Source organism: Colobus angolensis, unplaced genomic scaffold (genome assembly GCF_000951035.1).
Source record: "Colobus angolensis palliatus isolate OR3802 unplaced genomic scaffold, Cang.pa_1.0 Scaffold181, whole genome shotgun sequence".
NCBI lineage: Eukaryota > Metazoa > Chordata > Mammalia > Primates > Cercopithecidae > Colobus > Colobus angolensis.
The window spans coordinates 1,339,845-1,356,263 of NW_012114944.1; the positions used below are offsets into that span (position 1 = coordinate 1,339,845).

At 44.3% G+C, this 16,419-nt stretch overlaps 1 protein-coding gene across 9 annotated transcripts in view; it reads right to left on the reverse strand.

The window, feature by feature from the left end:
- Nucleotides 1–16,419, reverse strand: part of PAX5 (paired box 5) — a 196,116-nt gene that overhangs the window by 165,416 nt on the left and 14,281 nt on the right. For 8 of the 9 annotated variants that reach the window (XM_011939423.1, XM_011939431.1, XM_011939429.1 and 5 more), the window contains exons 3-4: nucleotides 11,442–11,639; nucleotides 2,699–2,763 (exon numbers count right to left, since the gene is read on the reverse strand). In XM_011939423.1, the coding sequence (XP_011794813.1) occupies nucleotides 2,699–2,763; nucleotides 11,442–11,639 (263 nt within the window). The remainder of the gene's footprint in view (nucleotides 1–2,698; nucleotides 2,764–11,441; nucleotides 11,640–16,419) is intronic. The other variant, XM_011939432.1, reaches the window with a different exon arrangement.

Genomic DNA, 16,419 nt, shown 5'->3' on the forward strand with positions numbered 1-16,419 from the left:
AAGTCGAGGTTGTAGTGAGCTATGATTGTGCCACTGTACTCCAGCCAGGGCAGCAGAGCAAGACCCTGTCTCAAAAGTAAAAATAAAAAATAAAAGACACAGAGTGGCTATTTGAACCCAGAGACTAAAGCCTTAATCCCTATAACTAATCTGCTTCTCACTAATAAATAATGAAGAGCAATAATATACTTCACATGAATGCAGTACTTTTCATTTGATGATTGCAACAGCCCAGAGTGCTATTATTTATCCCCATTTATCAAATGAGGAAACAGGCTCCACAGGGAAAGTGATTCAGTTATCTAGCTAATAAACAGCAACACCAGAACTTAGCCTTGGGTTTACTTACTTAAAGTCTACATTTTGCCTGCCCAGAGATGGGGCAGTGGTTGGTGACTTACTGTGACTGAGGCTAGGTCTCAAAGCTCCTAAGAATAAGAATTGGATGGGAGGCAGGGGGCAACTTTTGTGCAAGTTTCACATTAACTTCTGGCTCCAGAATCCTAGGGAGAGATCAGTCCATCAGCAGGGGCCTCTCCAGCTGTACAGCTGAATTGCCATTTCTGGGCTGTGGGAATTCTTTCTTGGTTCATTAAAACCTGCAGACCAATCTCAGACACACTTCCTTGGGCTATAACCAGCTGGAGGCAGGTGGAGCCACCTTTGACTCTTCAGTGTAGGAAATTACTAGAAATGGCGGTGACTGCCTGAGAAGCCCTTCATGGCTTCCCTTTGGAGCAGATCCAGCTCCTGGCTCCTACAAACCTAAAGGGAGCCATGCCTTTCTTCTCACATTTCAGTTTGATCTTACATCTTCCTTAAGAGACACAGAAGCAGAAATTGTTAACTTCTCTTTTTCTTCACCAGAAGAAGCTCCTTAAAATAGATTTATGCAAATCCCACAACTTTTCTGTATTAACATGTGAAAAACAGAGGAAGAAAGAAGATCCCAAGTCACTTGGTACTTTAAACAACAACCACCATATATAACCGAGGCTCACCATGTTGCTGGCAGAGTCCATGACATTTGTTTTGGTGTTTTGTGATTGCTCTAGGCTCAAAAGACCCAGATTCCACTTCTGGCTCCACCACTTACTGGCAACATGACCTAGGGCTAGTTATTTCATCTCTCTAAGTTTCAGTTTCATCACTTCTCGGTAAGTTTGTGAACTCTAAGGGGCTATAGGTATGCGAGATGTAGTTTAATTTAAAAATTTTTGGAACAGAACAAAACATGCTGCTGACCTACAGTAGAATTATTCCTCTAAACCGAATGAAAGAGTATTAGCAGTTACACCTATCTGGTTTTCAGTGCTATGTGACCTGAAATCATTGGTCAGCTACAAGTGAAATCTCAGCCACAAATATTCCCCCAGAAAGCCTTCCTTCACCCTCTTCACCCTAGCCCAACAGAGCTGGTGGTTCCTTCCCTTCTGCCCCCACGGCACCCATCCCTTCTTCTTGAGCTTCATCTCTGTTTTGCAAACTTCTCTTCATTATATTCCCCCTTTACCTTGAGAATGGGGATCGTGTCTTCCCTTTCTTGTAGGCTTGGCCTCTGATGCCAAGGTCTGCACCGCAAGGACTTAGCAGACACTTTCTGAAGGGATTACTAAATGAGGAATTATTTCATGGCAGGGAGGAAATCTGTCTTACCTTTATCCAAAGAGCCAACCATGGAGGATCAGAGGCCTCAGCGAGTACCTGGTTAATGCCCCTCCATCAACAAATGAGGAAACTGAGGCTCAGGGAGGTGGGAGGACTTTTACATTTTACTGAGTGAGTTAATGACAGAGTTGGAACCAGAGGCCAGGCCTCTGCCCATTCCCCATCACCGTGTGAGTTCAAGTTTTCAGTTAAAGAAGGAGTAACAAAAGTGTGAAAATGTTATACAATCTGAGGTGTGATTCTACAGGATTGACTGTGGCAACCAGAAGTGTCAGAGACTTGCTGAATCATTGCCCACTTTCTTATATAGTACAATAACTTTTCCTCCAGCTAACCAGTGGTGTATCTTGTATCCCAAGTGGAGAAACAATACACCTTAAATAGACACATGTCATTTCATAATCTTTGAAGGGAAGACAAAGGACATTTCTGAACTCTTGAGCACTAAGAAGCATGACTCCTCTGTTGGGTCATGGCCACTCCCACCTGTGAGCACCGGAAACCCCACTGGCAGCCCTTGACAGTTCACAGAGTTCATGAGATTGAAGCAAGAGAGAGAGAAAAAAGTAAGTTTGGGAACTTTTGCCACATCTTCACTCAAGACTGCAAGTGCACAAAGAATTGTAGAAGGGCTGGTTGATAGAAGAAAAAAACACATTCAAAACTACTTACTGACTAATGATGCAGAAAATGTTATGAATAAGTATCCCTTTCTTGATTTATTACTTTAATTATCTGACATTCTATAGACCCCCATTAGTGGATTTTTTTTTTTTTTGGCTTAGATTTCAATTTTCTGTCTCATGGTGAAAGCTATTTATCATAATAATCAGTAAAATTCAAAACCTTTTAGCAGTATTTATAAAATTCATTTACCAGGTTCAGCCCTTGGAGAATGACAAAGAAGGCGCATTAGTACGTGTGCTGAAGTGTTTTATGCAGAATTATCTGTCCATAAGAATGATTAAAAGTTCTTTAGAATATTTGGAGCCCATTAGATTTTTAAATTTTTTTTAAAAGTTCCTCTTACCTATGCTGTGACTGGAAGCTGGGACTGGTTGATTGGGTGGCTGCTGTACTTTTGTCCGGATGATCCTGTGGGCAGTTGGAAAAAAAAAAATGGCTATTTACCATCAGGAAGGAGAAGAGACCTCAACCAGCTATGCACAGGCAACCAGAAAACTCATACCCAAACTGGCCATGGATCGAGCTGAGGCAGAAGGACAGAAGTGGAGGGAGATTTATAAACCCAGGCTGGGAATCAGGAGGGTGGAAGGTTTATGGACTAGTCCCAACTTTGCTTCTGTTTTCCTGGGTATCTTTGTATAATTTGCACCCCATCTCTGGGCTTCAAGTGCCTCTTCTGAAGAAAGAGGACAATGTGTTAACATTACAAGTAAGCATCCCTATCTCGAGTATAGCTCTAGCTCCATAAGAGACTCATTGACTTTAGGGAGTCTTTCCCTTCCCTAGACCTCAGCCTCCCATCTGTGGAATGAAGGAACTGAACTAGGTAACCTCCCTGTCCTCTGGCAGTGCTCATGTGCTGGTTTCTCTGCCCTAGAGAACACATAAGGAGGGATAACACCCCTTCCCCTAGGAAGTTGCCAAGGGAGGGATGTATGTGTTGTTCTGATACCAGGGAGGGTCAAAGTGCTGCCAGGAGACATCTGATTTGGCTTTCTTAAGAGGAAGCCTACCTTGCACCAGACCTCATGGAAAGGATCCACAGGGCTGGAGCCAGTGATATCCTGGCCTGTCTTTTCAGAGACCTTGCTCACATTCTAATAGAAACTCCACTGTGACCTTGACCAAGTTCATTCCATTGTGGACCTCGATACAATGACGGAGTTGAAACAGACCACTCTGCTTATTTTAAGTAATCAAATAATTTTCGGAAAAGAAAAAAGATCTTATGGAAAAGCCCCATACATAAAAGAGATAATAGCCGTACTGCCTTCCCTTGGCCACCTGACCGCTCTAATATTCTTCTGTAGAACCTTAGGCTCTGGGGAGTCTGTAGACTTCCAGCAAGGACAATGCATGCGCAAGACCGCAAGCCCGGAGCATCTGAGAGCAGCAGAACAGGGCCACGTCAAAATCTCCTTGGGATCTACCAGAAAACTCCTTCCTTGGCATTTGGGAGAAGAGTGGGTCGTAATAAAATGTCCAGTTTCTTTGGAAAAGTTCTATTCCAGTCTCAAACTATTACCTTTTGAAAGGACATTTATTAGAGTTTTTCCTTATTATAAAAGTAATATGTGTTCATTGTAGACTCTTTGAACAGCATGGGAAAGTATAAAGAAGACATCTAAAAAACATATTTTGGTATATTTCCTTTACACCAACATTCCTGGGCATATTTAGAAATATCCATTTTTCTCTTAACAAAATCAGAATTTGCCATGTATACAGTTTTTTGTTGTTGTTGTTTGCTTTGAGACAGAGTCTTGCTCTGTTGCCCAGGCTGGAGTGCAGTGGTGCGATCTCAGTTCACTGCAACCTCCACCTCCTGGGTTCGAGTGATTCCCCTGCCTCAGCCTCCCAAGTAGCTGGGATTACAGGCACGCGCCACCATGCCCAGCTATTTTTTTTTTTTTTTGAGACAGAGTCTCTCTCTGTTGCCCAGGCTGGAGTGCAGTGGCATAATCTTGGCTCACTGCAACCTCCGCCTCTCGGGTTCAAGTGATTCTCCTGCCTCAGCCTCCAGAGTAGCTGGAACTACAAGCGCGTGCCACCGCCTAATTTTTGTATTTTTAGTATTTTTAGTAGAGAAGGGGTTTCACCATGTTAGCCAGACTGGTCTTGAACTCCTGACCTCAAATGGTCTGCCCACCTTGGCCTCCCAAAGTGCTGTGCTAGGATAACAGGCGTGAGCCACCGCGCCCAGCCTCCATGTATACAGTTTTGCATCTTGCTCTTTTCCTTTTTTTTTTTTTTTGAAACGAAGTCTTGCTCTATCGCCCGGGCTGGAGTGCAGTGGCCGGATCTCAGCTCACTGCAAGCTCCGTCTCCTGGGTTCACGCCATTCTCCTGCTTCAGCCTCCCGAGTAGCTGGGACTACAGGCGCCCGCCACCTCGCCCGGCTAGTTTTTTGTATTTTTTAGTAGAGACGGTGTTTCACCGTGTTGGCCAGGATGGTCTCGATCTCCTGACCTTGTGATCCGCCCGTCTCGGCCTCCCAAAGTGCTGGGATTACAGGCTTGAGCCACCACACCCGGCAAGCATCTTGCTCTTTTCAGGCAACATTCTATCAGAAGCTTTTCCACATTCCAGACCATTAATATCTGAAAATTTATTCTGAGGATGCACTGGGTCTCCAGCTTGTACAAATGAAGAAGGACAGAAGTAGCAGGTGGGTGCCTCCCCTTAAACTCAATGGGCAGTAGCCTCTGCCCTCTCCGATCTTACAGCTTGGTGCTAGGCACCAAGGGCACTCTGTGTCCTCAGCTGATAGCCCGGGAATGGACTTTTCTGTTCACCCTATAGTCTCACCACACACACAGGCCATCTAGAGCCTGGCTACTTGAGCTTAGCAAGGAGCCTCTTGCCCTTTTCTAATCAGTCAGCTTAAGTGTTCCCTCAAATACATTCAGATTGTTTGTTTGTTTTCCCTAATATTCAAACCACTTATTTTAACTAAGCAAACTCGAAGCATATTGGATAAAGTTCTGGGAGTGAGGTTGTCTTTTCAGTCACCTGGAAGTAAGCTGGCATCTGATCTAATGTTTATATTTTTGTGTATGTCACTGTCTCTGTGTGTATGTGTCTACAGAGATATTACTAGATATGTCAGTATATGGATATACCAGACAAAAATATAGTTACATATAAATATATGGCAAAAAAAAAGCCACTGTAATTCAGCTTAAAATCCTTACTTTTCAAATCATTGCCTGGCTATTAAATTTGTATGTAAACAAAGCAAAGACAATTATGTTTTCCTCATTTTCTTTTAAAATGTTATAAATATGACTGGAAAGCATTATCAATTGTTATAGGTCATTAAGAGGCAGCATAGCATAGTGTACAGGCTCTGGAACTAGAGATCACTAGAGTTTGAATTCCAGTCCTCTTGCAATTTACCGGCTATGTGATCTTAGGTAAATTACTCAACCTCTCTGTACCTCAGTCTCTTCATCTGCAAATGGGACTAAGAATCATTCCTATCTCATAGGGTTACTATTAGGATTAAATCAATTAATTACTTAAAACAGTGGCTGCTACATACTAGGTGCTCCATAAATGTAAGATGTTATTTTCAGTGGTGTCTTTGTAACGATTAATGACTAGCTGCAGTCCTAAAATGTTCATATTTTTCACATTTGCTTTAAAAAGCACAAGGTGAGGGCAGTGGGGGAGTGAAGATGCTCAATGGGTACAAAAAAATAGAAAGAATGAATAAGACCTAGTATTTGATAGCACAAGAGGAGACTATAGTTAGCAATAATTTAACTGTACATTTAAAAATAACTAAGAGTGTAATTGGGTTGTTTGTAACACAAAGAATAAATGTTTGAAGGGATGCATACCCCATTTTTCATGGTGGGATTATTACTCATTGCATACCTGTACCAAAATATCTCATGTACCCATAAATATATGTATATATATACCTACTATGCACCCATAACAATTAATAATAATAATAAAAAAGCACAAGCGGTCCCCTTGGAAGCTGGGGTGGGGAAGGTAACCATTCTCACACTTTGTTTTAAGGCTGCAGCCGGGCTGTTCTTTATAAAGGGGGATCTCGGAGTTACAGGGAAGCCTCTGAAGCCGCCCCCAGGGGTGAGAGATTTTGCTCATCTGCCTTTAGCAGTCACCTAGTGAAAACAAAGAGCATCAGCTTCCACTGAGAAGAAACTGTAGTGGGAAGAACAAGACTGTAATTGAATCATAGCAACTCTAAACAAATTTAAAATTAAAAAAATGACAGGCTGTCAAGACTCATCCAATGAGAGCACACTCAGGACCTTTCCTAAGCCAGAGATGGTTGGGCTGAGTTGGCAGTCACACCAAACTGCACATCCTTTACCTGCTGAGCGTGAGCAGGACCACGGCTGCTGTACTGTAGAGCACACTAGACGGTCCAAGAGAGGAGGGAGCTCAGCATCAAACTCTTCCTATGGATGAGGAAACTAAAGGCCAAGATGCTCAAATGACTTGCCCAGAGTTGCACAACAGCGAGTCAGCCCAGACTCCCAGCTCCCATGCCCCAGCATTTTACTTTAAGCCACATTCAAAGGAAGCTCGGTCCCTCTGCTAAATACTTCCTATGTGAGGCATAAAGGTTATTTGGATTTCAAACCCACTTAGAATTTGAGGTTTAAAACTCTGAGGGACTTTGTGGCATTTAAGGATCCCATGGAAACATCACTCTTCCTTCTTTGAAAGGCTAGGCTTCTCACCATCATCCCACGCCCCCCGCCCCACCGTCAGTCCTCACAAAATTACAGTGAAAGAGCAAATCATGGTGCCTTGAAAAAGGAAACATGAAAATAAGGGTGAAGAAACACCCACATCTATGGCACTGACCAAATTGCCATCAATGCAGTAAGAAGCTGAGAATCCAAAATCCAGGGGTCCAACTGTTGCAAGCTGTGTGGGGCCCCACAGGTGGCACCCAGGCCTGTGACAGTTGTGAAGAAGAAAGAGGACACAGATAGAAGTCGATGTGAGTGGATCGCTTGAGTCCAGGAGTTCGAGACCACCCTGGACAACATGATGAAACCCCATCTCTACAAAAAATGCAAAAAATTAGCCAGGCATGGTGGTGGCACCTGTAGTCCTAGCTACTTGGGAAGCTGAGGTGGGAAGATCACCTGAGCCTGGGAGATCAAGTCTGCAGTAAGCCATGATTGCGCCTCTGCACTCCAGCCTGGGCAACAGAGTGAGACCCTGTCTCAAAAAAACAAACAAAGAAAGAGGAAATGTATAAACAATCTCAGAAGGCCTGCCACCAAAATTAGAATTAAGAGCAGAACTAACAAAACATCTTCCCCAGGGCCACCTCCAGCCTGGGACAAGTTTTGCTTACAGTATATTTGTTTTTATTTGAATTAGTTGCTAATATTTTTAAGTCGGGAGATTTTTCATAAATATCTGATTTCTAGCTTCTCTTGAAAAATCAGAACACCCAATAATACTGGCCCCACGTTCTCACATGACCCAACCAGTTGGTACTAAACAGAGCTGCTCCTCTAAACTGGGAGTGCCACTTGTAGTCCCCACCCCTTGGCCATGGTGCTGGCATAGAAGAAGGAAGACCCCATTCCACCCACCGTTTGGGTCAGCTTTGGGATGGCCACCTCCAGTGGACACTCAGGCTGGATTCCAGGGATCCCTGCAGGTTGTGCAGCTTCCCAGCACATGTTTGTCCATAAGAAGTCAAATGAACAAGGTGATCTATGTCCCAGAAAATCCCCCACCAGCCTAACAGAACTAGTTCAGTGATGCTCAACCTCTTGTCAATCATGGTTTCCTAGGTTGGTGCCCTGGAAGATAACAGGAAGGCACATACTCCTAGGGGTGAACCATGGAGACGCCCCTGTGGCTACGAGAATAGCCACAAATCCAGCCATCACTTCCTCCGCAGCTGTTTGAAATCAGGAAGAGTGAAAAGTTGCCTCCAAGGGAGGCAGGGGCTTGGAGAGCTGTGGATCCTCTTACACAGTGTCATTTGCAAGGCAGGCATTTAGAAGCTGCATTCATCTGAATGCAGTGGGAGCTTTGCCTTCATCTGAAAAATAAAACTGTATGCTGGGATGGCTCTGGCTTTGGGGGGTTGGGGGTGGGGAAGGCAGCCACATGAGATTGTCCTACACTTAGTGAGCTGTCACTGAAGAGAGCAGGAAGGAGCCAGAGAATACTCCCAAAAAGAAGCCCCCAGCGAGGAGCACTGGAGAGGGCTAAGGATGAGAGAGGGCAGGCAGCCAGGCGGCAGAACGGGCAGCCTGCAAGGATCTGAAATGGAGAAGAAAATACTTGTCCTCCCCCTTGTCTCTCGTCTCACAGATCCTCCGTTCTGTCACTCGCAGAGTCCTACAGGACAGTGGTGGAAAGAAACTAGCCCTCCTCTTATCATCGGGAAACCTGGGTTCTACCCCCATGTCTATCTCCAAGTCACTGTTCTCTGCACTTTCCACCTTGGCCTCTGTTGCTACACCTGCCACAGGATAGAGTCAAGCCTTAAGGACTATAGGAGACCACAGACGTCAAAGCACCTTAGCAGCACGGCCTGCCTGGCTATGGCTTTGAATAGGACACCCAGGACACCCCTGAGGCTAGCTATGGTCCTGCAGCCAGCAGTTAGAACCTCCCCACAGCACAGGTCCAGGCAGAAAGCATCAGCGGGTCAGTGATCTCTCTTGACCACATATCCCATGCCCCTTCGCAGCTCTATTTGTAACCACGGCTCTATTTGCCTCATACATTTCTTTCACATCACTTCATTTTTGACTTAAATAAAGTTATTGTATAAGGCAATTATAGTTCCCTACTGTAAGTGGGTAGGTGGGAGTGTTGAGGGGGTGTTCACAAAGTTCACAAACTCACTGGTTTGGCATGTTACTTACATTTTTCCAAAATACATTAAAATAAATGTATTACAAAACAATGTGCCTCCTTGCATCTTTGCATTATAGAGGATGTAAACCGATGCTCTGTAAATAAGTTATGCTCATCCTTCAAGGCATTTTTAATTGAAATTAGTTGCCTCCATTAAAAAAATACATAGATTAAGCTAGGTGCAGTGGCTCACACCTGTAATTCCAGCACTTTGGGAGGCTGAGGCAGGAGGATTGCTTGAGCCCAGGAGTTTGATACCAGCCTGGGCAACACAGGGAGACCCCATCTCTAAAAAAAAAAAAATTAATTTAAATATAAAGATTTCATATACAGAAATATACATACATACATCTACACAAGCCCCAGCTTCTGCCTTCTCTTGAAGAATGCAAAAAATCTGGCAAACACTGGACCCATGTTCCTGGCATCATTTGGCTGGAGCAAAGAAGCAGTGCTCCTTTAATAGAACTTGTGCTGTCTAGCTTGCCAGGGACCCAACCTCTCCCCATCGTCTTGTGCCTGGCCTGCTTCCCTCATTACCTTATCTGCCTGGCCCCATGTAAGGCATTAGATTTTGTGACCCCCATGGACTACCTAAGGTTATCTTGCAAACCGCCGATTATATGTGTACTCTATGTTGGGAAACCTGTGGGTCCCCAAAGCCTGACCAGGAGTTTGGCTGATGTTCCTCTGCAGAGCAGGCCAGTTGCCTGTCATGTTGTTTTGTGTCGTGGAAATCTCGCAAAGAGCCAGAAGTATGGGGCTCATAAAACACACTGGAGCCTCTTATAATCCAGAAAAAAGAACAGGAGTTATTCCCTCTTCCCCAAAACCTACCATCATCATTGTTACCTCCTCAGTAAGTTTGTCCAGGTGCATCAGGCTTCTAAGTGCATGTCAGAACCCCACCCTGGACAAAGAGCCCCTCTAGAACAGACCAAGAAACTGTGTGCTTGATTTTCCTCTATTTCCCCTGCACCGTGCATGATGTCAGGGCCTCTGTAAAGGTTTGCCAAGAGAAGAAAAACAGGCTAACCATTTACAAAATAGCAGGACTCAAAATGTGAACACATGCACTCCCACGGCGATCTGTGCATTTGAGTCATCACAGAAGGATCCACTATCAGGACAAGAGGCTCTCATTCTAGTCTGACCGACCACTTCTTTCTGCCAGGAGTGAGGGTCCTCTATGCCCATACAAGTTCTGCACTGATGATGGTAGGGTGTGATTTGGAGAAATGGAAACTATCCAAGTTTCCAGGCTGCTGCCTTCTCTCTTCTCTGCAGAGTTTAGAGAACCATCATTTCTGTTCATCTTTGAACTTCATTCCTAACTCTGTGGGTTTAAATGGAGTTGAGATTGCATCATCTACAACAGAAAACTTTCTTCCATACGTTTATTTTTAAAGCTCTGAGAGCACCCTTCCATGTGTCTTGGATCAGACTGGAAAGGAAAGGGAGCTGTGTGGCTCCCAGGAAGATCTTGTGCATGACACCCAGGGTGTTTCTCTGGTTCTTTCTCTCCATGTGTAAGATTCCGTGTGTGAATTGGGAAGAGGACAACTCCATTGCTCCAGAGCATCTTAGCATCCTGGACAACACCCCTGGAGTTGAAGACGCACATCAGAACCACTGGGGTTCTGGGCTCTCGGAGAACAGAAGAGCCTTGTCAAGGTCCCACTTCGAGTCTGTGGCAAAGCTGGAAAAAGGAGCCAAGTCTCCCAACTCCAAGTCAGAGCTATGTTCCCCTCACTCACTGGCTCAAGCTCTGCCCAAACTGGAGGCAGGATTTTCTTCCTGGGAACCTTTGAGATGGGCCAGTGCTAAGGCCTTGAGCCTAGGTTTACAGGGACAGCGACATTTGTGAAGACCTAGTCAGGACAATTCACTGTGAAGTGTTCCACACATATAGATGGGTGGTAAAGGGAAGGATAGAAATAACTCTGGGCTCAGAAGAACCTCGAGCAGCCAGAGTGTTGGCATGCTCCCCTCTCCCTGGGCCTAGGACTCCTACTCACTTTGGAAAGAAGAAGAGAATGGTAACAGAGACCCAGCGGGCCCCATTAGCATCTCTCCTGTTCAGTAATCCCTAAGGGGCCTTGGTGAAAAGAGAGACCAGATCTTCAGGAAAGGCATATGCAGAGCCTCCAGAACGCCCTGCCATCCCCCCAAATCCCCAGCCCCCACAGGCATAAGCCCCTCACCTGTTGATGGAACTGACGCTAGGCACAGTGTCATTGTCACACACCCGCTCCGCCAGCAGCCGGTCCCTGATCTCCCAGGCAAACATGGTGGGATTTTGGCGTTTATACTCAGCGATTTTTTCCACCACTTTGGGTGTGGCGACCTTTGGTTTGGATCCTCCAATTACCCCAGGCTTGATGCTTCCTGTCTCATAGTACCTAGGACCCAAAGAGAGAGAAGCTTAGCCATGAGGAACCAGTAAAGCGGATGTTGGCAACAAAATAATGGGCTACTTGGTCCAGGAAACATCCGGATCTGCACGTTCCAATACAGTAGCCATCAGCCAGATGAGGCTTTTGAACATTTGAAATATGGCTAGTCTGAATCAAGATGTGCTGTAAATATAAAACACATACCGAATTTTTAAAACTTAGTACCAAAAAAAGTAAAATATCTCAATAATTTTGATAGTATGTTGAATGTTTGATATTAAGTTATATGTTGAAATAACCATTTTTATATGCTGAGTTAAATAAAATATATAAAAATATAATACCTCTCTTTTTTTTTTTTACTTTTCTTAACGTGCTACTAGAAAATTTTAAATTGCATATACAGCTCTCATAGTACTTCTTTTTTTTTTTTTTTTTGACATGGAGTTTCGCTCTTGTTACCCAGGCTGGAGTGCAATGGCATGATCTCAGCTCACTGGCAACCTCCACCTCCTGGGTTCAAGCGATTCTCCTGCCTCAGCCTCACAAGTAGCTGGGATTATAGGCATGCGCCACCACGCCCAGTTAATTTTGTATTTTTAGTAGAGATGGGGTTTTGCCATGTTAGTCAGGCTGGTCTCGAACTCCTGACCTCAGGTGATCCGCCTGCCTCGGCCTCCCAAAGTGCTGAGATTACAGGCGTGAGCCTCTGCGCCCGGCCAGTCTCTCATTGTATTTCTTTTGGACAGCACTGGCTAAGCATTAACAAAATTCTTTCACATTGATCTACCATTTTATAGTTTACAGAAAACTTTTGAGTCGGTTTTCCCGTTTTATCTCCCACAGTTCTAAAGTACATAAATTGCTTTGAATTAATGAATGAGTGAATGAACAAATAAATGAAAAGGTCCTGACCTACAGGTATAAAGCAGAGATTCATCAAGGTTAAACAGTTTTCCTAGGATCACACAAGACCAAATGGCCAAGCCAGGGCTGTGGCCCAGCCTCTTGAACTAAAATTTCCCCAATAAGGTACCTTACACCTTTGATTTGCCAGCTCTTCCAAGCCCTAGCACAATCTCCAGCATTGTATGAAACTGTCCCCTGAAATGCAACTTATTTTTCCGAAGAGAAAAATAATAATCTTGGTGTAAAATTAAAAGGAATCTTGAATTGCAGAATTATCTGAAAATACGTGTTGTAAGTCAAAACCCAAGCAATCGGAAAAACCAACCACAAGTCATAGCAACTCTTCCAGGGACCTCCCCTGAGGTAAATGGCTGTTTCTAAGGACATTTCCATGCTATCAGCATTTGCTCATTAAGGAAAATAGGATGTCAGGATTTTACGGTAAAACTGAGACCAAGAAGAAGAGTGCCGTGAAAGATCATTTCAGGAGGAAAAAAAAAAAAAAAATGACATGATTCCTTCTCTGAATCTGAGCCATCCCTGGATGTCTCTCTCAATATTTACAGAAGAATTCTTGATTTCCTTTTCCAAGAAAATTAACTTGCAGTTGAATCTTTTTTAAAAAAACAAAAAGACATTTTTTAAATGACTAGTAATTTTTAAACCTCACAAGAGTCGATGATAGGCAAGGGAACGAGGTGATTCTGAGATGGGTAGAAAATGTTACCCAGGATGCCTGGTCACATTTATAGAGATGCTGATATTCTCAGCCTGGGTAAGTTTGGGTAAGGCCAAGTTAGTGAATATCCTAGAAGAGATGAAATAATTTGGAAGCAGTGATGTGATAGTGAAATGTCTATTTTTCATTGAAAAGAGTGAGTCATTTACAAATTTTGACCATAAGGCAAAAACTCAACCTATCTTCCCTCTTTCTAAACAATTGCTTTCAGCAATTTCTCTGTAATTGCCAAAAAGTTATTACTCACAAACAACTTTTTAACAATATCCAAAAAAAGCCAGAAGTCTAGAAAAGCACCCTAAATCAAGGCACACAGCAATCTCTGCAGCTTTCAATTCTCCTATCAATTTTATAATGTAAAGTCAATTTTTACTATAACACAACTAATTATAATTCAGCCACAGCACCCTGTAGTTTACAGAGCTCTTCCTCGAATTATCTTGATCCTCACACTAACCCTGCAAGGCCACAGGGATTTATAGAAGGAAAAATAAATGATCAGAAGACTAAGTGACTTGCCTAACTCCCTTCTATAGTTAGGGACAGCCCCAGCTTTCAAACCTGACTCTAAATTCAGTGCTCTTCCCGCTAGAGCAAGCTGCTGCTTTGCTTATAAAATTTTAAATAATAATAATAATGATGATCCCTTGCAGTTGCCAAGAACTTTACTATTTACCAGGCCAGGCATTTTCACATGCATTTTTCATTCATTCACTCACTCAATAGTCACCGAGTGTCTGTTAGGACAGGCTGAATCTCAGGGAAGGGGTTACGGACATTTAGACAACCCTGTCCTGGATACTCAAAATATGTTAGTTGAATGGGACTGCAACATTCACATAGCAAATCTGAGAGGGTGGCAGGCTGAAGGCCCCCCCAGCCCAGCCCCAACTTACATGGCTGGTGGGCGGCAGCACACAGGGATACCTGCCCATCCACCTGAGCAGTGCCAACTGTGGAAGGCTACAGCCTTGACATGAGAGATTTCCGTGGTCCTTTTGACTGACACATGGGCCAGGCACTTGGAAGGCAACCCTGACACCCCCGAAACCCCAACTCGAAACTGTGTCAAATGAGGATTCAGATTTAATAACTATCCTTTCATCTCAGCAGAACAGCCGTGCAGCCCCTTGGCTTACAGACAAAAGACGAACGGCAGTCACCAACACACAATGTCCTTCGGTGCAAACAGCATTAGTTTAGCAGTCAAGAGGTGTAGGTGGCTCTGACGCTAACTCTCTGTATGATCTTAGCCAACTCGCTTAGCCTCTCTAGGCCTCAATTTTCCCATTTATATAACAGGAGAAGAATGTTTGCCCTGTTTGCTTTGTGAGGCTGTTTTGAAGATAGAAATACAGACGGTTGAGAACAAGCTTTGCAAAACATAAAATAAAGAGCACGTGCGGTGGATTAAAATATCCAGTGTTTCTTATTACTGTGTAACATACCACCCAATTCCAATGACCTGAACCTCTCAACCAGGCTCCAGTGAAAAAAGACAGCAGCCAGGCCCTGGGTGAATTTAACTCGGCCTCAGATGCCACTGCGCTGCGCCTCTCAAGCCCCTCCGAAGGCTTGAGCTCTGTAGACTGAAGGCCCACACTCCTGGCAGACCGCCCACCTTCCTGAGATGACAGGGGTCCCTGTGTGCCCCGGGGACTTTGCCTGCCTTGCCACACACCCTGAAAACCATAGCCACCACACATCGCACTCTTCCTACAATCTGTCACCTCTCGTGTGCCCATCAAATTCATCGGTGACCAAAAAAAAAAAAAAAAAAATCTGTGGATTGAACAGCCCCAGTTCAGAAATTCCCAGTTACACTGTTTTAGAGCTGAACTTGTTTCTTAAAAGGCAGTTCTAATTAGAGTGACATTTTGTCCACTGTGGTTCTTAGTTATGAAAATAATGAGCTATGAAATTCCAATTTATTGTTGACAACTTAAACGGCCAGGCACCGGAGCGGCACGTAACTTCCGAGTGCCACTCTACCTAGTGACAAATCTATTCCGGCTGTGGGAGGCTGCTGGCTGGGTTTGGAAGGGTCCCTGTCCCCCTCAGTCTCCATGGGAGATTTAGAGGCTCCACAGCACCAGAACATGAGCACCTCGTGTTTGGATGTCCCCTCTGAAAAAGGCTCAGTATCTTGCCCTGAGATTTCAAACAGCGAGCAAAATGTCGGCTCGGCAAAGATGCCTCAGCAAAAACAAAGGAAAGGCCTTCTTTCTCTCTCCCTCTCTCTCTCGGTACAATGAAGAGGCTCCACAAAAAGATATCTAGGAGGCTTTTGGCTCTAGAAGTCTGATGCTGAGATAGTCTAAAATATTGTGCTCTCTCTCTCTTTTTCCTGTCTTGTCATTTATCTATCTCTTTCTATTTCTCTGCCTTTTAAAAATCACTCTCTTTTCTCTTTGTCTTCTTTTTCTCTTTTTCTTTTCTCTATCTCTCTGTCTGCACTTTTCTTCTCTCGCTCCCATCCGCCTGCCTAAAACAACCATCTAACAAGAAAACCGTGCTAATGTCCTGCAATCGCCCCCTAACTCTGAGGTTCATTTGCTTTCTGAGTGCTAAACAGGAGTGAAGCCCACAGCCCCCACAGCTCAGTTAACCTGCACTGGGCTGAAGGATGAGGAATGAACCCTGGGATCAAGGTCCCCAAAGGAGCTGCCAGACCCCTGGTCCTAAAACTTCTTCCCTTGGCCTCAAGCAAGCAGCCTCCCCGAGGTTATTAGAAGCTGTTGCTCCTTCCATCTGAGAGAATTTCTTGAATTCCAGCAGATGAAAGGGAAGGAGCCAGCAGAAAGTCACAATGTCACTGACATACTTCAAAATATTTATTTCCTATTCAGGCATCTGTGCTCAAACCATAATGCAAGTTACAGGACAAAGGTTGTTTTCTGACCTGGGGAAAGAAATAGTGAGAAAGCACTGAACAGCTAAACCCAAGAAAGCTCCTGCCTGCCAGGGCAGATCTAAAACAAGATCACATGCCCAGAAACAAACCTGTGGCTTTGTTTCGGGGGTATGGTGAGACCCACATGGTCTAGGGGTCCTTTAGGTGTCATCACAACCCAGGTACTGCCTGACTAGACAAACCTGTGTCAGTCACTTTGCCTCTCTAGGTTTGTTTTCTCATCT